At 43.1% G+C, this 24,430-nt stretch overlaps 1 protein-coding gene across 11 annotated transcripts in view; it reads right to left on the bottom strand.

The window, feature by feature from the left end:
• MAP4K4 (mitogen-activated protein kinase kinase kinase kinase 4) overlaps positions 1 to 24,430 on the bottom strand; it is a 154,105-nt gene that overhangs the window by 99,852 nt on the left and 29,823 nt on the right. For all 11 annotated transcript variants that reach the window (XM_044283922.1, XM_044283920.1, XM_044283924.1 and 8 more), the window contains one exon: positions 521 to 577. In XM_044283922.1, coding sequence (XP_044139857.1) covers positions 521 to 577 — 57 coding nt within the window. The remainder of the gene's footprint in view (positions 1 to 520; positions 578 to 24,430) is intronic.

Here is a 24,430-nt window from a genome sequence, read left to right as displayed (position 1 = left end):
CTTTAAGCATGCTTCTGAATAGGGAGAGGGGAATAAACAACTGACCAATACCTCTGGTGGCAGCTTAGTTCTCCAAGAACAAAAGGATTGAGCATGTTGAAATACAACAACCTCATCCTTCTTTCTTGAAACAACCAACAACCGGAACACATTAAGTTAGGCTAGTTTCACACTAGCGCTAGGGATCAGGCAGGCTGCGCGCAACTATTTTCTTCGAACCGATCCTCAGCAGATTTGCTGGCTTTCCGGACGTCCGCCGGTTCCCATTATAGGTAACAGGGATGGACAGAGATTCAAGCTTCTGACAATGCCGGAATGCGCTTACACTTACAGGGGAAATTAAAAGGGGTTATTCCATCATGCTCCAACCTCTGCTCCCAAAAGGTAATTATCTGCCTGTCCTAGCCGAGTGTCAGCAGAATTTCTCATGTGTACGATAAAGTATAAGTAAATACACTCATTTGAAGGTCCTTTTCAGTGTTAAAGCAGGAATGGTTTAGAAAACTAGTAAATCACTTACCTCTGTGACATCCATGACTTTGATAGCGGCAAGTTGGCCTGTTTTGACATGTCGGCCCTAAAGAAAACATAAATAAATGTGTTAGATACTTAAGACATAGGCAATTTAACAACTGGCCAACAAGTTGTCCGCTTTCAGCTCTCCGATCCAATGGATGAATCTGCTCACCTGGCAGACCTGGACTGATCATCATACCCCTGCCCTGGAACATGAGATTTGCAATGAATGCTTTTATCTTTTCTTCCCCTCTCAGATGCTTTAATATACAGTATGAACCATAGTGCTATTTGTTATTCTGGGGGTTTCTAGAGAGGTCCTCTAGTTTGAGGATATTATGTTGTTTGTATATTCTTATTTCAATAAAATAATTCCCTCTGTATGTATGTGTTTTAGGAGTTTGTGCTACGATTCTTCAAATAAAACATTTTTTGAAACGAAAATAAAAATAAAAATCCATTATAGCTAGGCTCCAGAGAGACGATCTACGTAGCTAGTAGGTCATCAGCATTCGATCTGCAGGGACGCGACACCCAGGACCCCTGCCGATCAGCTGTTAGAAGAGGCCTTCTGAGGTCACCATACATCAGTCCCATGGCCTAGGTGTAGCTCAGGCCCATTCAAGTGAATGGTGCCAAGCTGCAGTACCAACCACTGCCATTATACGATGTACAGCACTGTGCTTTAAAGGGAACTTGTCATCAACTTTCTGCTGATCTCACTGAGGGCAGCATAAAATAGTGACAGAAACACTGATTTCAGCAGCGTGACACTTATGAGCTAAGTGTCAGTGGTTGCCGAGAACCAGCAGCATAATCATTGCAGCCCAGGCCTCGAGAAGAGTCAAATCTACCTGAGAAGAGTCATGGTTAATCCTAATCTCCTGCTCTCTCACCCATCTGCTGATGACTGGAAGTTCTCTCCTAGAGAGAAAGGGAGAAAACGACATAGAAGACCATCAATCATCAGCAGGTGGGCGGGGGGAGCAGGAATTCATGAATGACCATGACTCTTCTCAGGTGGCCGTGACTCTTCCAGGCCCAGTCTGCAATGATTGTGATGTTGGTTCTCGGCAACCACTTACTTTTAGCTTATAAATGACAGCCCGCTGAATTCAGCTCACCTGTCTCTACTTTATGCTGCCGTTAGTATGAGTAGCATAAAGGTGATGACAGGTTCCCTTTAAGAGCTGCTCAGAGCCTGCATCGCTAACCAGAGCTACGGTGAGCACAGCGGCTCCCTGAAACAGCTGATTGGCAGGGATTCAGACATCCGTGTGTCTGTTACACAAAAAGGTAGAACACATCCTATTCTTGGCCGCAAAATGCAGACAATGGATTCACAAGCCAACGGTTCCACAAACAAAAAAAGAAGAAAAAAAAAAAAAAAAAGGACGCAACAGACGCAATCTGCGTTTTGCATACCACAAAACAGATAGTCATGTGCATGAGGCCTTCACCTGTAAAAAACTGCAATACATTGAAAACTGTGGCAAAAAAAGAAACATGGATTTTTCTCTGAAAGTTCTAACCATACCACAACAGCACATGTGATTATAGCGTAACAGCGTGTAAAAATGTGACCTCGTGTACAATAGCCTATGATAATATAATGCGACTGCACAGTGTGATAATTAACGAGCTTCCTATAGACCTGGAGACCCATAATAATAATAAAATGTATTTATACAATGCCACCATATTCCACAGCGCTTTACAAATTCATAGGGTTCATGTACAAAAGAAACGCAACTGGCCAATATACAACTGAAACACTAGGAGTCAGGGCCCTGCGCGCAAGAGCTTACAATCCATGACGAATTGGGGGTGACACATAAGGTAATTGAAACAATCTACTTAAAAGATTGAATCAAAGATTTCAGTTCAGGGCAATTCTCTACACATGCAAAGCCAGAACTCTTAACATGCATGTTTTCCTCATAAGCAATGTCAGCCTGATGGCTGTATGTCCACTGCTCTAAATGACTAACTTCAGGCTTTTTAAACCCTTCATGTGTGTTCTCCTGAGCCACATGGGAAACCTTTCCTGGAGTATTGTTCCCTCCGATTAGTGGAAGCCAAGTGTAATCCATTGGGGACGGTTTCTATGAGAGGGAAGAGCAGGGGCAGACCGCAGCTGTGCCATTGCCGCACATATGCCATGATTTCATCTACACATCCTCAACATGATCCGCTTCAAATAACACAACTCATCGGACAAAAATCCAACAGTGCCTCGGATCTTTTCACGCCACATTTGGACAATGGGGGTCATTTACAAATCTTTGATTCCCCCTGTGCTGATGGAGGATGAGCCTGATTTATAATTAGATGCACGCCTAGTCATAAATTAGGAGCATCCTCTGGCAGGCCTGGAGTGAAAAAACATTCCCTGAGTGGAGTTGTTTTTTCGTCGTTTCATGAGTGGCATAAATTTTTATGAATTTGCTAGGGCTGTCAGCTCTGGTCCTGCACGGCCCCCCGCAACTCCCCAGAAACACTGCATGCAACAAGACATTGCCCCATGGGCATCTAAAAGTCACAAAAAAAGGGGACCTGTGACTTATGTCAAACTGGCATTTATAATTGACTCCCAATATGTCTCATGTACCATACCGTTGATATTAAAAAGGAAAAATAATACGCCCAGAGGTTTTTGCAGGCAAAAGTTCAGGTCATTTTGGTGTATTTTGACACGTTTAGGTCTGTTACAATTTTATTTGAAAAAAAAACAATGTACAGACCAAAAGTTTGGACACACCTTCTCATTCAAAGAGTTTTCTTTATTTTCATGACTATGAAAATTGTAGATTCACACTGAAGGCATCAAAACTATGAATTAACACATGTGGAATTATATACATAGCAAAAAAGTGTGAAACAACTGAAAATATGTCATATTCTAGGTTCTTCAAAGTAGCCACCTTTTGCTTTGATTACTGCTTTGCACACTCTTGGCATTCTCTTGATGAGCTTCAAGAGGTAGTCACCTGAAATGGTTTTCACTTCACAGGTGTGCCCTGTCAGGTTTAATAAGTGGGATTTCTTGCTTTATAAAAGGGGTTGGGACCATCAGTTGTGTTGTGGAGAAGTCAGGTGGATACACAGCTGATAGTCCTACTGAATAGACTGTTAGAATTTGTATTATGGCAATAAAAAAGCAGCTAAGTAAAGAAAAACTAGTGGCCATCATTACGTAAAGAAATGAAGGTCAGTCAGTCCGAAAAATTGGGAAAACTTTGAAAGTGTCCCCAAGTGCAGTCACAAAAACCATCAAGCGCTACAAAGAAACTGGCTCACATGCGTACCTCCCCAGGAAAGGAAGACCAAGAGTCACCTCTGCTGCGGAGGATAAGTTCATCCGAGTCACCATCCTCAGAAATTGCAGGTTAACAGCAGCTCAGATTAGAGACCAGGTCAATGCCACACAGAGTTCTAGCAGCAGACACATCTCTAGAACAACTGTTAAGAGGAGACTGTGTGAATCAGGCCTTCATGGTAGAATATCTGCTAGGAAACCACTGCTAAGGACAGGCAACAAGCAGAAGAGACTTGTTTGGGCTAAAGAACACAAGGAATGGACATTAGACCAGTGGAAATCTGTGCTTTGGTCTGAGGAGTCCAAATTTGAGATCTTTGGTTCCAACCACCGTGTCTTTGTGCGACGCAGAAAAGGTGAACGGATGGACTCTACATGCCTGGTTCCCACCGTGAAGCATGGAGGAGGAGGTGTGATGGTGTGGGGGTGCTATGCTGGTGACACTGTTGGGGATTTATTCAAAATTGAAGGCATACTGAACCAGCATGGCCACCACAGCATCTTGCAGCGGCATGCTATTCCATCCAATTTGCGTTTAGTTGTACCATCATTTATTTTTCAACAGGACAATCACCCCAAACACACTTCCAGGCTGTGTAAAGGCTATTTGACCATGAAGGAGAGTGATGGGGTGCTGCGCCAGATGACCTGGCCTCCACAGTCACCGGACCTGAACCCAATCGAGATGGTTTGGGGTGAGCTGGACCGCAGAGCGAAGGCAAAAGGGCCAACAAGTGCTAAACATCTCTGGGAACTCCTTCAAGATTGTTGGAAGACCATTTCAGGTGACTACCTCTTGAAGCTCATCAAGAGAATGCCAAGAGTTTGCAAAGCAGTAATCAAAGCAAAAAGGTGGCTACTTTGAAGAACCTAGAATATGACATATTTTCAGTTGTTTCCCACTTTTTTGTTATGTATATAATTCCACATGTGTTAATTCATAGTTGTGATGCCTTCAGTGTGAATCTACAATTTTCATAGTCATGAAAATAAAGAAAACTCTTTGAATGAGAAGGTGTGTCCAAACTTTTGGTCTGTACATTGTATATATTTATATTTGGGCTGCACGATATGGGAATTTTGTGCGATTGCGATTAGGGCCCTAAAAATTGCGATAATAGTATGCGATGCAATATTTTAAGGGAATTGTGCTAGAGGTCTATTTGCTTGGATTTTCAAGGCAAAAGCACACACAAATTACTGGTAGTTATGCTTAACTCAAGAACTGAAATGCACAGTGTTTTTCAAAATAAAACATCTTTTACTAAATTAAATAACATATTTGCATTACTGCAAAAGTACAAAATACAAAACTTGCCATTTTCTTAATAGCACTGCACAGAACAGATAAATAAAATAGAATAAATAAAAGAACATTTGTTCATTAAAATAACGACTTTCCTCCAGCCCCTCCTCCCTACCCATACTGTAACTGATGTATCGCCGGCCGCGCTGTGCAGCATAGCGGCCGGCCATACATCCGTGTCAACCACGTAAAAAGTCAACCATCGCTTTATAAAGGCACACTGCCATTTCCCCCCACTTTTGGGGGGGAAAAAGTTTGTCTTATAAAGCGAAAAATATGGTAATATAATTGGTGCATTTTTGGGTCGGCCAATTGGCGATTGCGATTTGGCGATTAATTGCGATTGCTTTGGCGATATATTATATATATATATATATATATATATATATATATATATATATATACACACATATATATATATATATATATATATATACACACACACACACACACACACACATACATAACATTGTGTGGACATTGGCTCTAGAGAAGGGATAGTTCAGTCACAGGATCCCATTCATTTAAAATAGTTTCAGAGATAACAAAATTCTCTTGTTGACCTCAGTTTACATTTGCTTCACCACTATCCCTTTTTTCATCAGCCAGAAGGACATCTATGTTCTGCAGATTATCCTGGACGGGCATATGGGTACATCCCATGTGAACACTGCAGATGTGCCGCAGTGGATCTGCATGCAGAACATCAGTTACGTATAAACTTACCAGAAATGTGGATGAGACTTTGAGAAATCTCATACATATAAATTAGAGACGGGGGGGGGGGAAAAATAAATCGGCAGCATATACACCCCTTTTGTGGACATACCAACGACAGGTCATTGTCCTATATACCTTGTCAGCAGGGCATTTTTTCTGCAAAGCTTGGATACAGTAAAGGGGTTAATACCTCCCAATGCAGAAGAATAATTGTGTGTAAATTCTAATGACATCATTGAAATTCCTGAGCGCAGTTTAATGCACAGGAGCTCGGCATTTCAAGAACCACCACCATAAAAGGCCAGCATAGAAATTGGTTCGCATTTGCTGCTGGCACCTTATGGGAAAACAAAATGAAAAACAGCTCTTTCAGCCCGCTGAGAACATGGTCAAATGTGAGACAGGCCAATGAACAAAGTTCTTATGAAACCATATCCTGGACATCGGCCATATCCCACATATTAAACACCTTCCTGTAAACCAGGGGTGGGGAACCTCCGACCCACAGGATCATTTCATATGGCCCCCAGCTCCCTGCCAGAGCACACCGTATTTCTCGGACTATAAGATACACTTTTTTCCTCCAAAATTGGGGAAAAGTGACAGTGCATCTCATAGTCCAAATGCTAAACACCACTTCCATTATTGAAGCAGTCATTAGCATGCAGGTCTGATGGGGGTCCGATCTGAGAGTAATGGGATTTGGGGGGTCCGATCTGAGAGTGATGGGATCTGGGGGGGGTCCGATCTAATGCTGATTGTGGGTCTGATCTGATCTGAGGGGGGGGGGGGGGTTGATTTTTGGGGTCTGATCAAATTTATGTTTGAACAAATATAACAGTCTAAATTTTTAAGTACGTTTTGTATGGCCCGAGAACGATGTTACAAATATCCAAATGGCCCTCGGCAGCAAAAAGCTTCCCCACCCCTGTTGCAAACCAAAGTCCAACAACCGAAATGGTTAAGGAACATGAATAGCTGCTGGAGCACAAAGCAGAGGCTTCCTCAAAGAGTTGTTATGAAGAGGTTTACATCCTCCTGGGAGACATCGGTGCCAAATTTTCAAGACAAAAAAGAAACAGATCCTTTTCTTAAACCCCCATTACAGAGGAATTTGTGAATCATGTAGCGGCTGCACTCTGTGACAAAACAATATATACAATTTCTTTGTTTCTAGGTATTGAAATAGTATTTAACGAGCAACATAAGCTCTATTATAGCAGCACTTGCACCTTATATAGATGCACCAAAACTAAATCCCCCTAAATTAGGACCAGGGATACATTTACAAGGATAGATAATCTGCCGCCGATCGCTGGACAGTATGGCTGTCCTCACACACCTTGCATTGTCAGAAGCACGTGCCCAGTTTACACAAGGAGATGAGCGGCCAACAAAGGGGATTGTTTAGTTATTGGGGGGGGGGGGGGGGGGTTCGCAGTAAAAATGGGAACAAATGAATGTTCGATCTTTTGATGGGTGACCGGCAGCATGTCTACACGAGGCAATGATGGATAAGCATTTAGGTGATCGCCCCATAGGAAAGAGAGCCTAAGGGCACAGCCGTACATTCAGGATTTCTGATCAGTTTTGGAAGCCAAAACCAGAAGTGGATTTAAAAAAAAAGAAAAGTCATGTCTGTCTTTCATGATTCTCTCATAATCCACTCCTAATTTTGATTTCCAAAACTGCATAAAAAAAAAGGTTTAAAAAAATTGTAGCCTGTAAACTTAAGACACAGCCGAATAGAATGAAGAACATGATAGTAGACAAATCAATCATGATTTGTATATGGAAAAGCTGTAGGCGCAGACCTTGTATGGCAGTACCTTCGGGCATCCAATACACAGCCTAATGGTGGTTCTAAGGAAAAATACCTCTGTTTTGCAGCTGCATACAACATTTTATTTTTATTTATTTTTTGAGACAGAAAATCACTTGTGCATCTGCCTAAAAATTGGACAGAGGAAGTTACAGTAAAGCTCCACAGTCGTCAACAAGCACCGTATTGCAGAGTGTAATATGGCCATGTGCAAGAAGCTATGGTAAACGAACTCAGGCCGGAAGGCACTCCAGCTCTATCTTGGACCCTGTCTTATGGCATGCACCAGGCCCCTACGTCGCTTGAACTAAGGCTATCAAATTCATTATCTAGCACTCACTGCTAATTGCCGCAAGATTTTGTGGGTTACCAAGCAGCCATTAACACCAAATATATGGTTCTAATCAGTTACTATGATCCCGCTAGCTCTTGCACTACCGTACTCTACCTTCCAACGTTAGACTGTGAGCCCCATTAGGGACAGAGTGTTGCTAATGTCTGAAGTGCTGCGGAATATGTCAGCGCTATATAAGTGAGTATAATGAATAAAATATTCACAAAATCTTGCTCTCTCTCATAGAAAGTATTAAACAGCTAGGAAAACAGGGTGCATTTCTCACCAACAGTTCGTCTACTTGAGGGATGACTTGGCTACAAAAGAGGATCACCCCCCCCCTTCACCCACACACACACAAAATCAGTCTAAACGGATTCCAGTCATCTTACGCTGGGTTCACACCTGAGCATTCAGGATGTCACGCTCTGTATGCGCGATTGTACCGGCGTTTGCAATCGCGCATACAGAGACAAGCAAGCGCCCATTGTCGCGCGTTCCTGGAAGTCTATGTACGGGAACGCGCGACAAGACGCCCCAAAGAAGCTCATGTACTTCTTGGGGCGTCGGGCGTTTTACAGCGCGATCGTACGCGCTGTAAAACGCTCAGGTGAGAACCCATAGGGAATCATTGGTTCTTGCCTGTTGAGCGTTTTACAGCGCATAGGAACGCGCTGTAAAACGCGCAGGTCTGAACCCAGCCTTAGGGCAGCACATCTTCTGAAGGGGTTGATGCAGCATACACTGAGGCAGTGCCTATACAAATCTACTGGGTCTTGGGGCTCGTTCACACGACCGTGTGAAGCCTGTGCTGTGGACCGCAAACTGAGGTCCGCAATGCACGGGCACCAACCATGGCCCAGCCACATGAGGACTCAATGGGTCCGCGATCCCTCCGTTCTGCAAAAAAGATAGAACATGATCTATCTTTTTGCAGTGCGGAGGCACTCAACAGAACCCCAGAAAGCACTCCGTAGTGTTCCGTTCCGCATGTCCGGAAATGGTGTGAACGAGCCCTTACTGTATCATTGCATGCCAGCTCAGGTGTAGGACTAGCTTTAGGGTAGAGGGTCACATCTGCTGTGTGAAAAAAGGATACTCCACTTCCACATACAAAAAGGTGAGGCAGATTGTTACCTTACTTAGCAACAATGTTGTGAATGTTTCCTTCAGTAATACAGCCTCATCAGATAGAGACAATGTAGAAATACTGTAATATATGTGGAAAAGTCTAACATACTATTAAAATCCCATTCATCAATGTATAAAGGGTAAGAGTTAGAATACCTGCTTACGGGTGCAGGTGAACGTGCAGAAGATCTGCACAAATTCCTGTGCATGTCCATTCCCATACAGCACCAAAAACCACAAGTGTTAATTGCTGTTTTTGGTCTGAATTTGATGTGGATTTTCCTCAGATCTCAATATTCCTTTGAAAAAGGAAAAATCCACATCAAAAACCGCAAAATGACATGCTGCTTATTTCTTAATCCGCACGGAAGGTCAATTTCTGTACCTAAAAGAAGTGTACACCAAATTTGTATAATCTCATACACTTTGCTGGTACTGTATTAGGGCTCCTGCACACGAACTTATATTGTTTCCGTGTCCGTTCCGTAAAAAAAAAAAAAAATAGAACATGTCCTATTGTCCGCATTACGGACAAGAATAGTACTGTTCTATTAGGGGCTAGCTGTTCTGCAAAATACGGAATGCACATGGATGTCATCCGTATTTTTTGCCGACCGTGAAATACACGGTCGTGTGGATGAACCCTTACACTGTGATTTGTTCTGCACAGAAATACTGCACATAATCCGCAACATCTGAAGGTGGCTGATATTAGCACCAGGACACATTCATGTGCAGATCGTGGAGTCAGGTGGCACAGTCTTCTTACTTTTCCCTTAGGGCTTGGGAACCAGAAATAACATCCCCTGCGGTATTCATTTGTCAGTAAGCCACTCAAAGGTAAATTAAAAGAATGCAAGGGTTTATGGGTAACATCTAAAAGGGTGCCGTCATGAAGTATGTTGCTGTAGGGCGACTTTGGGGCTCCAGTAAATCAGCTTCAAAGAGGCGAGATGTTTAATGCAACTATAAAACACAGACACTAGACAGAGAATAAAGAGGCGGCTTTATAGCATCCCTGACACTCCTACACTATACCGATAACAGGCTTCCTTCTCGGTCAGTGTAAGGGTACCGGCAGATGGGGCAGATTTGTATGCAGAAAAAAATCCACGTGGAATTCGCACATAAAATTGCACTATTTAACACAGTTTTGTTGTGTTTTTTTATGCATTTTTTTCTTGCCGATTTTCAGTTTATGTGCACAACCCTATTGAAGTCTATTGTTAAAACACCTGTACAGAAGGTGCAGAACCGCACAAACAATAGAAATGCTGCAGATTTTATATCCACATGAAAGAAAAAAGCGACACTTGCATGATATTTGTCAAATCTCATTCACTTTTCCATGAGGATCCACATCCTGGGCTGGTACCTTTTACACGGACCAATGATAGCACAGTTTATGGGGAAGAAAGCAAATCCCTGTCAGACCATCAGCAGAGATGAGGGCTGTTTTTACATGCAGCAATCACTCTGCTGTATGGAGACAAGCGAATGATACAGTCTCCATAGAAAACCATTGCCCCACAATCTGCTGCACAAGAACGATTACTTTCTATACCAGTAGAATGGCGCAAACACCCGACTAACAAGTGTTTGCTGGCATGCACAGTTTGTTCCCCGAGGCTGATGCCAGCACAGGGAAGGAACACTATGCCAACACTACATGTGCGAGATTACGGCGCTGTAACTTTGTGACATCGGGGAGCAAGGAGGAGATTCGGAGTATGCGGGCGGTGCTGGGCTCCTTTACAGTGGGGGTTAGTACCAGTCCCTTGGGCACCCTACTTGCCTCATTTACATATACATAAAATTGTTTTTATTACACAATAAAAGCACTGAGAGCTATGGGGAATGTAGCTATAGGCAAAATCCAGGTGACAGAATCCCTTTAACAGTGATTTCCACAACAACAAGCCCCCTAAATAGTGGCCTCTACAGCAATCTGCCCCTGAACACTGACCTTCATAGCAGACTATCCCCTTAACTGGTACTTCCACAGTAGCCTGCCCCTAAGGTGGCCAGAGGTCCAGTTTTAGTCCGGCTTTCAGACTCCCTATCATCTGTCTGGCGCAGGTCCTGGACGGACACAGGGATGTCCTTTTGAATAGCTCACTCTCAGACAGCAGCACTGTGATGTCTGAGCGTGAGCTACAGGGAGAAAGTCACCCTCCTACCTCTGCGGACAGCATACGGCCGTCTGAATGAGCCCTTAACAGTGTCTTCCACAGCACCCTGCCCCTTTAAAGCAGACCTACAGCAGGGAAGAAAAATGGCTGGATTGTTATGGAAACCTGGTGTAAAACTGTGTGTATGTAGAGACTAAGGACCTGTGAGCTTCAATTGGCTGATCAGGCTCATGTGAACAGGCTTCTATTTGCTAATGCATTTTTTGGGAATATCTCAGGAACGTTACATGCTAGAAAGCAGAGACCCGGTCTAAAACATTCCCAGACACCTGATGTACCTCTGTGCCAAATTTCGTGTTTGTAAATGCGAGGGTGTGGATTCCTTTAGCGGACATACACACACACACACACACACACACACACACACACACTCAGCTTTATACGGTGGATATAAAAAGTCTACACACCCCTGTTAAAATGTCAGGTTTCTGTGCCGTAAAAAAAAATATATATTTAATCGGCGATAAATCATTTACAAACTTTTTCCACCTTTAATGTGACCTATAAACTGTACAACTCAATTGAAAAACAAACTGAAATCTTTTAGGTGGAGGGGGGAACAAAAACTTAAATAATGTGGTTGCATAAGTGTGCACACCCTATTATCACATTCAAAATCATGTTAAATATGAGTCAGCATACACCTGCCATCATTTACAGTGCCTCTGATTGACATTAACAACAAATAAAGTTCAGCTGCTCCAGTTGGTCTTTCCTGAAATTTTCTTAGTCGCATCCCACAGCAAAAGCCATGGTCCACACAGAGAGCTTCCAAAGCATCAGAGGGATCTCAGTGTTAAAAGGTATCAGTCAGGAAAAGGGTACAAAAGAATTTCCAAGGCATTAGATATACCATGGAACACAGTGAAGATAGTCATCCTCAAGTGGAGAAAATATGGCACAACAGTGACATTACCAAGAACTGGACGTCCCTCCAAAATTGATGAAAAGACTAGAAGAAAACTGGTCTGGGAGGCTACCAAGAGGCCTACAGCAACATTAAAGGAGCTGCAGGAATATCTGGCAAGTACTGGCTGTGTGGTACATGTGACAACAATCTCCCGTATTCTTCATATGTCTGGGCTATGGGGTAAAGTGGCAAGAGGAAAGCCTTTTCTTACGAAGAAAAACATCCAAGCCAGGCTACATTTTGCAAAAACACATTTGAAGTCTCCCAAAAGCATGTGGGAAAAGGTGTTGTGGTCTGATGAAACCAAGGTTGAACTTTTTGGTCATAATTCCAAAAGATATGTTTGGCCCAAAAACAACACTGCACATCACCAAAAGAACACCATACCCACAGTGAAGCATGGTGGTGGCAGCATCATGCTTTGGGGCTGTTTTTCTTCAGCTGGAACTGGGGCCTTAGTTAAGCTAGAGGGAATTGGGAACAGTTCCAAATACCAGTCAATATTGGCACAAAACCTTCAGGCTTCTGCTAGAAAGCTCAACATGAAGAGGAACTTCATCTTTCAGCATGACAACGACCCAAAGCATACATCCAAATCAACAAGGGAATGGCTTCACCAGAAGACGATCAAAGTTTTGGAATGGCCCAGCCAGAGCCCAGACCTGAATCAGATTGAAAATCTGTGGGGTGATCTGAAGAGGGCTGTGCACAGGAGATGCCCTCACAATCTGACAGATTTGGAGTTTTTCGAAAAGAGTGGGCCAATCCTGCCATGCTGATAGACTCATACACAAAAAGACTGGAGTGCTGTAATAAAATCAAAAGGTGCTTCAACAAAGTATTAGTTTAAGGGTGTGCACACTTATGAACCATATTAAATTTAATTTTTATATTTTTTCTTCCCTTTACCTAAAAGATTTCAGTTTGTTTTTCAATTGAGATGTACAGTTTATAGGTCACATTAGAGGTGGAAAAAGTTCTGAAATGATTTATCTTTGTCTCATTTTTTTACAGCACAGAAACCTGACATTTTATACCCGCTGTATATTAGATTTCACACAGCATGTAGATAAGAATTGTGACATTCTCATCCACTTTGCTGGTACTGTACAACACAATGGCAAATCCGCAGCTAATCAGTCACGTATGACCATGGCCTTAGGGTTATATCATAACCAAACCCACAAGCCAATTAACTTCTTCCAAAATCTCCTATCTATATGTTTGATACATAGGTAGTTCCTAGACAACTGGCATATGTAGCTATGTACAGGTTAATGTAAAATACTAAAATTGTAAAGACAATTTTTTAAAATATTTAAGGACCTTCTGAGGTCTCATGCACACAGGCATGTTATGGACCCATGTTGTAATTTATATTCCCATACTGTACCTTTTTGGGTCTTACAGAATTAATGGGGGGGGGGGGGGGGGGAAATGGCACCTGATGGAACATTCCACTATTCGGGTAAATGCACACGTTCAGGATTTCTGTGCGGACAAGCCACACTGAAATCTGCAGGTTTCCACAGGGAAATACGTGTGGTCAATCCGCATCAATTGGTGCGGATTTACATGTGGTTTTGCTGTGGACTTTCCGCACTGTACAGTCGTGGCCAAAAGTTTTGAGAATGACACAAATATGGGAAATTGGAAAAGTAGCTGCTTAAGTTTTTATAATAGCAATTTGCATATACTCCACAATGTTATGAAGAGTGATCAGATGAATTGCATAGTCCTTCTTTGCCATGAAAATTAACTTAATCCCCAAAAAAACTTTCCACTGCATTTCATTGCTGTTATTAAAGGACCTGCTGAGATCATTTCAGTAATCGTCTTGCTAGCTCAGGTGAGAATGTTGACGAGCACAAGGCTGGAGATCATTATGTCAGGCTGATTGGGTTAAAATGGCAGACTTGACCTGTCAAAAGGAGGGCGATGCTTGAAATCATTGTTCTTCCATTGTTAACCATGGTGACCTGCAAAGAAACGCGTGCAGCCATCATTGCGTTACATAAAAATGGCTTCACAGGTAAGGATATTGTGGCTACTAAGATTGCACCTCAATCAACAATTTATAGGATCATCAAGAACTTCAAGGAAAGAGGTTCAATTCTTGTTAAGAAGGCTTCAGGGCGTCCAAGAAAGTCCAGCAAGCGCCAAGATCGCCTCCTAAAGAGGATTCAGCTGTGGGATCGGAGTGCCACCAGTGCAGAGCTTGCTCAGGAATGGCAGCAGGCAGGTGTGAGCGCATCTGCACGCACAGTGAGGCGAAGACTTTTGGAAGATGGCCTGGTGTCAAGAAGGGCAGCAAAGAAGCCACTTCTCTATAAAAAAAAAAAAAAAAAAAACATCAGGGACAGATTGATCTTCTGCAGAAAATATGGCGAATGGACTGCTGAGGACTGGGGCAAAGTCATATTCTCCGATAAAGCCTCTTTCCGATTGTTTGGGGCATCAGGAAAAAGGCTTGTCTGGAGAAGAAAAGGTGAACGCTACCATCAGTCCTGTGTCATGCCAACAGTAAAGAATCCTGAGACCAGTCATGTGTGGGGTTGCTTCTCATACAAGGGAGTGGGCTTACTCACAATTTTGCCCAAAAACTCAGCCATGAATAAAGAATGGTACCAAAACACCCTCCAACAGCAACTTCTTCTAACAATCCAACAACAGATTGGTGAAGAACAATGCATTTTCCAGCACGATGAGCACCGTGCCATAAGGCAAAAGCGATAACTAAGTGGTTTGGGGACCAAAACGTTGACATTTTGGGTCCATGTCCTGGAAACTCCCCAGATCTTAATCCCATTGAGAACTTCGTTAATCTTCAAGAGGTCGGTGGACAAACAAAAACCCACTAATTCTGACAAACTCCAAGAAGTGATTATGAAAGAATGGGTTGCTATCAGTCAGGAATTAGCACAGAAGTTGATTGAGAGCATGCCCAGTCGAATTGCAGAGGTCCTGAAAAAGAAGGGCCAACACTGCAAATACTGACTCTTTGCATAAATGTCATGTAATTGTCAATAAAAGCCTTTGAAACGTATGAAGTGCGTGTAATTATATTTCACTACACAGAAACAACTGAAACAGATCTAAAAGCAGTTTAGCAGCAAACTTTGTGAAAACTAATATTTGTGTCATTCTCAAAACTTTTAGCCACGACTGTAGGTTAAAATCTGCATCTTGTGCATGAGAATTTCATATTCTCATAGAATATAATTTACATGACCTACTGCGTGGAATTTTTTTGCAATTCTGATCATGTGCATTTAGCCTTAGGGTGTCTTAATGTGTTGTGGAAAATTCTGCCAGAAAAATCATCAGGATTGTTGTGGATTCTTTGGCGTGAAGTATGGTTCAGATTTTGTTGTGGATTTTTCCGTAGAATCAGTTTGCCATTCGATAACATGGTGGAAGGCTTGATGTTGCAGATTTTCTGGCAGAATTTTCGGCAATGTGTGAATGCGCCCTAACAGAAGGAACCTTCCCTTCGAGAACTGATAAGGTTTACAGCAATTTACAAGGCAGATTTAATGCAGAAATAGTTGACAGCTATGTAAGGGTCTGTTTACATGGCCCAATGCAGGACCATAACGATAAGTCCATCGGCACTCACTTACATGGGCTGATGCTCACTACATGTTGGGCGACCAATAGTTCTTCCTCCACGCCGTTTGTACGTTGTCAAGAGCACGTGTTTTTTGCGGCTACTTTTAAGACTTATTCAGCTTACAATTGGCAGCTTGTCAGCCATACAAACGTTCCTTACAGTCAACGGCCCACGTAAAAAGGCATTAAGGTGAACAGGCACCCTTAGGCCACTTTCACACGAGCGAGTATTCCGTGCGGGTGCAATGCATGACGTGAATGCATTGCACACGCACTGAATCCTGACCCATTCATTTCAATGGGTCTGTGTACATGAGCGTTATTTTTCACACATCACTTCTGCTTTGCGTGAAAATCGCAGCATGTGCTATAGGCCTCATGCACACGACCGTTGTTTTGGTCCGCATCCGAGCCGCAGTTTTTGCAGCTCGGATGCGGACCTATTCACTTCAATGGGGCCGCAAAAGATGCAGACAGCACTCAGTGTGCTGTCCGCATCCATTGCTCCGTTCCGTAGCCCCGCAAAAATAATATAACATGTCCTATTCTTGTCCGTTGTGCGGACAATAGGCATTTCTAGAATGGTTCCATTTATCTAATTAGGAGTATCTATCGCAGTCCTTGTGCCTGGCTGGTGTAGTTTTTTTGCAAAAATGTGGGCCTTTACAGGCATAAATGTTAATACATTTGCCGAGGGTTGGAGTCCTGGCACGCCCACACTCCGCCTCTATCCCGCCCAACTGGCAGACACAGTATGAAACCATCCATGCTACTAAATATTTGCTCACGGAGGGTTAAAAAAAATAAAAAAATAAAACCTAACACCTAAATAGTCTAAAGTCCCTTAGTAAATATGTCCCAGTAATTGCAACCCAACTGCACTGTGTGGCAGCAGCTTTACTGAACCAGCAGCCTACCAAACTGGAAAAGGTCATTAAGAGAGATAAATTCATTCAAAACATAAGTAACAGAAATAACCCATAAAACAGAACTATTTGAATCCATTCTTTGCTTTAGTTCAAAGTAACCATTGGTGGAGCAGCCATAAACTGAAGTGGAAAAAGCCATTCTGAGGTCTAATATAAGCACAGCTGTCAGAGACAATGGTCAGAGGTGCAACTGCCGGCCATACCTCCGCAACAGAGAGCGGCCATACCTCCGCAATAAAAGATCGGACATACCTTAGCAATAAAAGAACATGGTCATACCTCCACAATAAAAAAGTGCTCCCATACCGCCGCAATAAAAGCAAAAAAAAAACACGCGGGTCCTGCTCATCACATCTTCCATGAACTTTCAGCTTACTTACTGGAGCTGTCTTTTTTGCTCACAGAAAATGCACCAAAAAAACGCATGTACTAAAAACATGTGTGAGAATTCACTTTTAGGGCCCCTTTACTCACATATTTGTTCTACCAATTTTTTTTTCTCACTGAAAAAGCTCAATTGAAACAGCAAGGGTTGTATCCATGCTGCATGAGGTTTTCAATTCATGATTGTTTTTTCTAAACCACTATGTTAAGGGGTTGTCCTGCCGTATATATTAATGAACTATCGTCAGGAAGATTTTTGGAACACCTGTGCAACAATATTCCGTAAACATGATTTCACATGCTGTTTCTGCAATGCATTTTTTAAAAGCAACACAAAAGTAATGCGTACACCAGCCTAATTATTTATGTGAAACCACAGCCATCACAGCATGGTTTTCGCCCTCCACTACGTGCCAGTGCCCTATGTATCCCGCTTTACCACAGCAATTGACTGAAAGGGGAAGCAGATATTTCTCCAGGATGGATGAGTGCAGAACAATGAAGTTCCCCGTCATGGCTGCATACAAGAAGCCCCCTCCGCTCGCAGCGCAGCTCTAATTGAGATCACATGTCCGAGCTGTATGACATCACCCAGGCTCTGTAATGTTTAGCAGTATCTGTGAAAGCCATTATCTCATACAAGCTGCCGCATCTACACTAGGTCTCTTGGAGGGACACAAAGGGTGGGTTCGCACGTGACTGGCTGAGGATTCGCTGTTGCAGACTTTTGTGCGGCAAATCTGCAGCGTTGTACAGTACCAACAAAATGAATGGGGGTCATTCACTAACATTTTTAACTATTTTGCTACTTTGACGCTTGTGTGACAATATTTCTTTGAACGGATGTTTTTACACCGTCCTCCACACTTAGAAGCGACGAGGGAGAGGTTTGGGCCAAACAAATTTATGATCTTTTATGCCCGGAGAAAAAGCTTAAGAGGAATAAAAACGACTCCAGTCAGAGCCTAATTCATGACGAGGCGCACACCTAGTTATAAATCAGCCAAAGACCGGTGTGAAAAGCCAGTCTTTGTAAATGACCCCCAATGAGTTTTTAGCAATGTTCAATTACACGCAGCAGAAAAAAAAAATCTGAAGAAACTGCTAGCCCCCGGCCAAACCATAATTTGGCCAACAGCTATCCGTCCAATCCTCGGTATATGTAGGGAGAGCGGCGAAAGCTGCTGCAAGACTCAGCTTATCTCCCCGCTAACAAAAAGGATTAAGCAACTGACTCCAATGTGCCTAATCCTCATCTCTGCCAACATCCGCAGTCAGGGAGAGTCGCGAGATGACATGGCAGCCGGGCATGCTGAAAGCGGCAGGTTGGGCCGATACATATTTAAAGCCGACGGTCAGGTTTACACTAACTATATTCATTATTTTAGGAATCTTCATGTTGCAAGAACTGTAAGTCAATTCCAAATAAAAAGGTTTGTTATACAAAAACTTGAGCAACCCATGTAAATGGCCTAAAATAACAAAATAATGGATACTCACTCTCTCCTCCACGGAGCTCCGGTTGTCCCAGCTGCAGCAGTTACTATGTGCACAGGATATCTCTGCTGAAGCCACCGATTGGCTGCAGTAGAAAAGAACAGAGCTCAGCGCAGGAAGAAGCAGGCGAGAAAACAGGCAAGTATCCATTTGTTTGCTATTTTTGGCCATTTCCCGGGGTTGCCCTAGTTTTTATACAACTCCTTTAACCCCTTAAGGGCCCGCGCCGTACATGTACGGTGCTGGTGGACGTGACTTAAGGACGGGCAACGTACATATACGGCAGGCTGATCGGGCAGGTGCAGGAGCTGCGCCCACCCGATCAGCGGCAGGGGTCCGGCAGTCACCGATAGCCAGACCCCTACTGTATGCTCCAGAATCGGTGAAAACACTGATGCCGGTGCATTAACCCTCGCACTGCCGTGGTCATCACTGACCGCGGCACGTGTGGGATCATGCCGATGCAGGGAATTACAGCCTGTAAGATCCAGCCCCCTGGATATTACAGGAAGCATGGACTTATTACATAAGTGCATGGACATCCCCCATGTATGCCCTAAATGTCCTGCTACTTGATTAAGTAAGTAGCAGGACATTTAGGGCATACATGGGGGATGTCCATGCACTTACTATTATTTCTGGGCACTGCTCTGGCCCCCGTTACCTTGTCATGGACATCCCCCATGTATGCCCTAAATGTCCTGCTACTTACTTAATCAAGTCCGAACCCATGAAAGGTTCTCTTTGTAAAATGGCAGGGTCCTTAAGGGGTTAACTACAGCCTCTGCTTGGAATAGGTGATTCTTTTAATGTCTTCGGGACAGATTTATCATGACTGACAGCTCACTCCATTTTCACATATGGCTAAAGTCAGTTTTGGCCAAGTCAGATTTATGATCGGCCCTTTAAGACTGTAATTAATGTGGTTTGACGGTAGCAGTTAAAATTAAAGTAAATTGCGACTTTTTAAATAGTCCCAATAGTAAATCTGTCTAGAGATTCATTTACATAAGAAAACACACCCACTCTCAGAAAACTGGAGAGCATAGTGCAGAGCAGAAAAAAAGTCGCAAATTTGTGCGCAGTTTTAGCGTTTGGGATTTTTGGGGGGGGACTTTTTCACTCCATTATTCTGACCTGAGCTAATGATAAATCTGGCCCTTCGTGAAGACACTGGGACTTTGCATAGTTGAAAGCACACAAAGACATTATAAACCAAATACTTGTGAACTGGGTAAAGAATGTCATGAGTCTGACCTCGAGTTTATCTTCTCTCCAAAAGAAGGGGGAGGTGGGCACTGCCATTAAAGCTTAAAAGCAAACAGGGATTTTCTCCTTTGCTGATGGTGCAAAGCGCACAGACCAGAAACTTTCCTTCTCCTATTTGTGTGCACAGTGTGAATATAAACACTGGCTGTCTTCAAAACAGTGAGCTGACATACAAGGTCACATCAAGGGTGGAGAACACCACCATACGGAGCTGCACACCAACAATCTGCAGATACACCCGATGGGAAAGAGATTGGGGGATAATAAATATCTGTAAGACACTGAAATCAATAGTTCTCAAGACCACGGGTCTGCAACCTCCCCACTGCAGCTATTGTGAAACCACAACTTTCAGCATGTACACATGTCTCTGGGACCTCAATATGAATGAATGGAGCATGCTGGGAGTTGTAGTTTCACAACAATTAAAGCATGGGCGATTGCTCAAGACCAACACAGATTTTACCACGTCAATCAGCTTAACCTACATCCCATCTTTATGCAGGGAACCGCCGTGCAGCTCTGTCCATTTGAATGATGCCACTCCGGAACAGCAGGCAGCTGGACACCACTTCACAGGGAAAAAGTGAATGGGATGAAGTGATAAGGCCTCCTCTACTTTTCCGTTTTTCACTGACGTGTGCTGTCCGCATTTTCTGTGGACAGCACATGTATCCATTGATTTGAATGCGTCTGTTCACACATCAGTATTTTTTTTTTTTTTACTGACCGTGGGTCACTAAAAAAAAAAAAAAATAATGAATATTACAGAGACATGCACTACTTTGGTCTGTGATGCAGACAAAACACGCCCATGGAAGTTTGATGGCATCAGTGTTGCGTCCGTTTTTCACTGAAGACTAATAGGAGATGCTCTGGAAATTCATTTTCAGCTGAGCAGTGTCCATAGATTACATAGGACGCAGAGGGTAAAAAACGGACACACAGACCAAACACGGATCCTTCACAGATGAAACACAGACACTTCTTTTCCACAGACTTGAAAATAACACGGAAATGTGGGCTAAGGGCTCATTCAGATGAAGGTAAGGGCTCTGTGCTTGGACCTGAAATCCCAGGGAAGCGCTTCAGAGTGTTCTGTGGGCTTCTGATCCGTGCCTCTGCTCTGCAAAAGACAGGACATGTCCCATCTTTCACATCCCTGACCCATTCTAGTCAAAGGGTCTGCATCCACAGAGTGCACACGGCCAGTGCCTACATTTATATAGACCGGTATATTAAAAAAAAAAAAAAAAAAGCGTTCGGCCTCATGCACCACAGCTGTTGTTTGGGTCCGCATATGAGCAGTTTTTGCAGCTCTGATGTGGATCCATTCACTTCAATGTGTGCTATCCGTTGCGCCGTAGCATGTGCCCACAAAAAAAAAAAAAATATAGAACATGTCCTATTCTTGTCTGTTTTGTGGACAAGAATAGGCATTTCTACAATGGGCTGCCCGTTCCGTAAATTGCGGAAGGCACACGGGCGGCTTCAGTTTTTTGCGGACCGCAAAAAACAGAACGGTCGTGTGCATGAGGCCTTATGCATACTTTCATTAAAAAAACTGCATTAGGGTGAAGTCACACAATCTTTTTAGCTGTTTGCATTCTGGGTGCATTTTTGGCATTTTTAATGGCCTTTTTCAGACTCCTCTGCAGAGGCAGCGACATCAGATGTGGGTACATACTTTCTCGAAGAAAAGTGCACGATCCATCCCGGCCGCTGCACGGATGTTGCCCGTGCATTGTGGACCGCAAATTCTGGTCCCCAATGCACAGAGCGGCCACACAACGGTAGTGTGCATGAGCCCTAAGGCTGATGCCAGACTCATTTGGCATTTTTCTGTGGCATTTTGTGCTGTATTTTTTAGGCTTAAAATGCCAGTACCAGATATTCCATGGCAGTCTGTGGGAAAATAAATGCAGGATGAAAAGTTTTTTCACCCTTGAGGTGTGTTTGTTTGTTTTCTATTTTTTATTTTTTTTTCAATACACAGCAAAACTTGATTTTGGTATTTTCTCTCCTAGATCCTCATTGTTTTATTTTAGTTTTTTTTGCCTAATGCATTACAAGTCTGTCATAAAGTAGTGTAAAGTGAAAAAGAGAATTCATTCATAGTGACATTTAAAATCATTATTGGTACCAGGACTGACTCCTGGTTTGACCGCACCTTTACAAACAGTTGTAGAATAAGTTGGCACAAGGAAAATAACGGATAAGAATAGAATTTATTTACCAGTTACAAAACTATAAAACATTAAAAAAAAATATATATATATATATATATAAAAAAAATACAAGAGTGAAAACGTACACACACAAAAACAACCCACACATCTACAACGCCTCCCTCCATCCGCAGTTCTAAAAGGTATAGCATTCAGAACAGCCATGGCATCAGATGACGCACCTCTGGCGACTAAACACTGACTAAAGCACAGGAAGCTGGAAAGAAACCTGAGTCAGAAGAGTAAGTGTATAATGAGTCAGTCACCTCCAGCACAAAGCTATCTGAGCTCTGACGTTAACAGGAAAAGGGCGGGGTGGCCAAGACCATCTTCTTCTCTTCTTTCCTCTCAGCTCCTGTACTGAGACCTTTACCTGGAGCAGCAAAGAACCTAGTAGAAATATGGCAGAGGTGACCTAAACCACCGCATAAAAAGGCCATGGGGTGCACAGGCGGCAATTACCTGGACTAGTGTTTAGGGCTACTTTCACACTTGCGGCAGTGCGATCCGGCACTGAGTTCCATCACAGGGGCTCAATACCGGAAAAGAACTGATCAGGCATATCCCCATGCATTCTGAATGGAGAGTAAGGGTACTTTCACACTTGCGGCAGAGTAATCCGTTCAGGATGCATCAGGATCTCTTCAGTTCAGTCTTTTTGACTGATCAGGCAAAAAGATAAAACTGTAGTATGCTACGGTTTTATCTCCGGTGAAAAAAACTGAAGACTTGCCTGAATGCCGTCTCCGGCATTTCTCCCCATAGGAATCTATTAGTGCCGGATCCAGCATTCAAAATACCGGAATGTAAAAAAAAAAAAAGATACAAGACTGATCCATCTGTCCGCATGACAAGCGGAGAGACAGATCCGTTCTTGCAATGCATTTGCGAGACGGATCCGCATCCGCGGATGATTCTCACAAATGCTTTCAGTCAAATCCATATCGGCAGATCCGGCAGGCAGTTCGATCACACTGCCGAAAGTGTGAAAGTAGCCTAACCAAAAATAATTCCTAGATTCCCATTCCCTCACACAGACATAAGTGTGTGTTCTCCTTCACTGGAGGTTAGGACTTTGTTGATTGCCACGTGCTCATTTATTTTTTTTACTCCATTACATGCATTAGGCCTCATGCACACAACCAAGTCCGTATTGTGGTCCGCAGCCCACTCCCATCACTAGAAGTTACTATTCTTGTCCACAATATGGTTCTATAATTTGCGGAATGGACATACGGATGTGGGCAGTACAAAGATGAATTGTGTATGCTGTCCGTTGATTTTTTTTTCCAGACTCAGACATGGCGTCACGCAATCCACACAAAAAATAAATAAAAAAAGCGGATTGGACATGGATGCAAAATATGGTTGTGTGCATGAGGCCTTACAGACAGCAACGTACAAGGGTCAGCCTAATGTGAATAATCAGAAACAGGAGGACAGACTTGTGTTAGGCTGTCGAGCATAGAGAGGTATTGAGGGGGGTGGGGGAGAGCACATAGGTTCTTAAAATGATTGGACTATGTTAAAGTAAAGATGGTCACAAGAAAGATCAGGGTAAAACACTGTTCTATGATGAGTAGAAACACTGTACATACAGTCCAGAGAAAATACACCAATCATTACCACATTCATAGACCAACAAACCTCCTGCCGAGCAGGATCCACAAATATACAGAACATAGAGAACTCTGGTCACCGATCCTCAACGTCTATTTCCATGGCAACCAGCCATGCATGCGCTGTAGGTATTTTTACCTACAAGCACCTTTCTTTGTACTTTTCTATACGTCTAAGTGGAGAGAAACATTATAGTGCTGTCTACACACAACCACACGCCATTCTGTGGCCTTCCTGTAAAAAACACACATATACAGTAAGAAGCTGAACCACGGCTGAGAAACTGCAAAGAAAGCATGAACTGTGCTTTAAGGCCCCATTAACACAACCGTATTTTTGGCAGATTGGATGTGGACCCAGTCATGTCAATGGGTCCGCAAGAAATGCGGACAGCACACTGTATGCTGTCCGCATTCCGTTTGTCGGATAAGAATAGGCATTGTTACAATGGGAATGCATATTTTATTTGTGGATTCAGGTTTTGCAGAAGGAAAAATACATACGGTTGTGTGAATGCACCCGTAAGGGGCAAAGCATCCTCCTGTAGTAGGTAGAAGTCTTTCAGATCTGCTGGGGCACGCCTCATTATTACCATCATGCACTCCCATATTTTTTTACTTTATTTCCTAGACTAGTTAAAG

The sequence above is a fragment of the Bufo gargarizans genome, chromosome 3 (assembly GCF_014858855.1).
Source record: "Bufo gargarizans isolate SCDJY-AF-19 chromosome 3, ASM1485885v1, whole genome shotgun sequence".
In the NCBI taxonomy this organism is placed as follows: domain Eukaryota; kingdom Metazoa; phylum Chordata; class Amphibia; order Anura; family Bufonidae; genus Bufo; species Bufo gargarizans.
The sequence above is the reverse complement of the archived record's forward strand: the minus strand, read 5'-3'. Positions and strand labels throughout refer to the sequence as shown.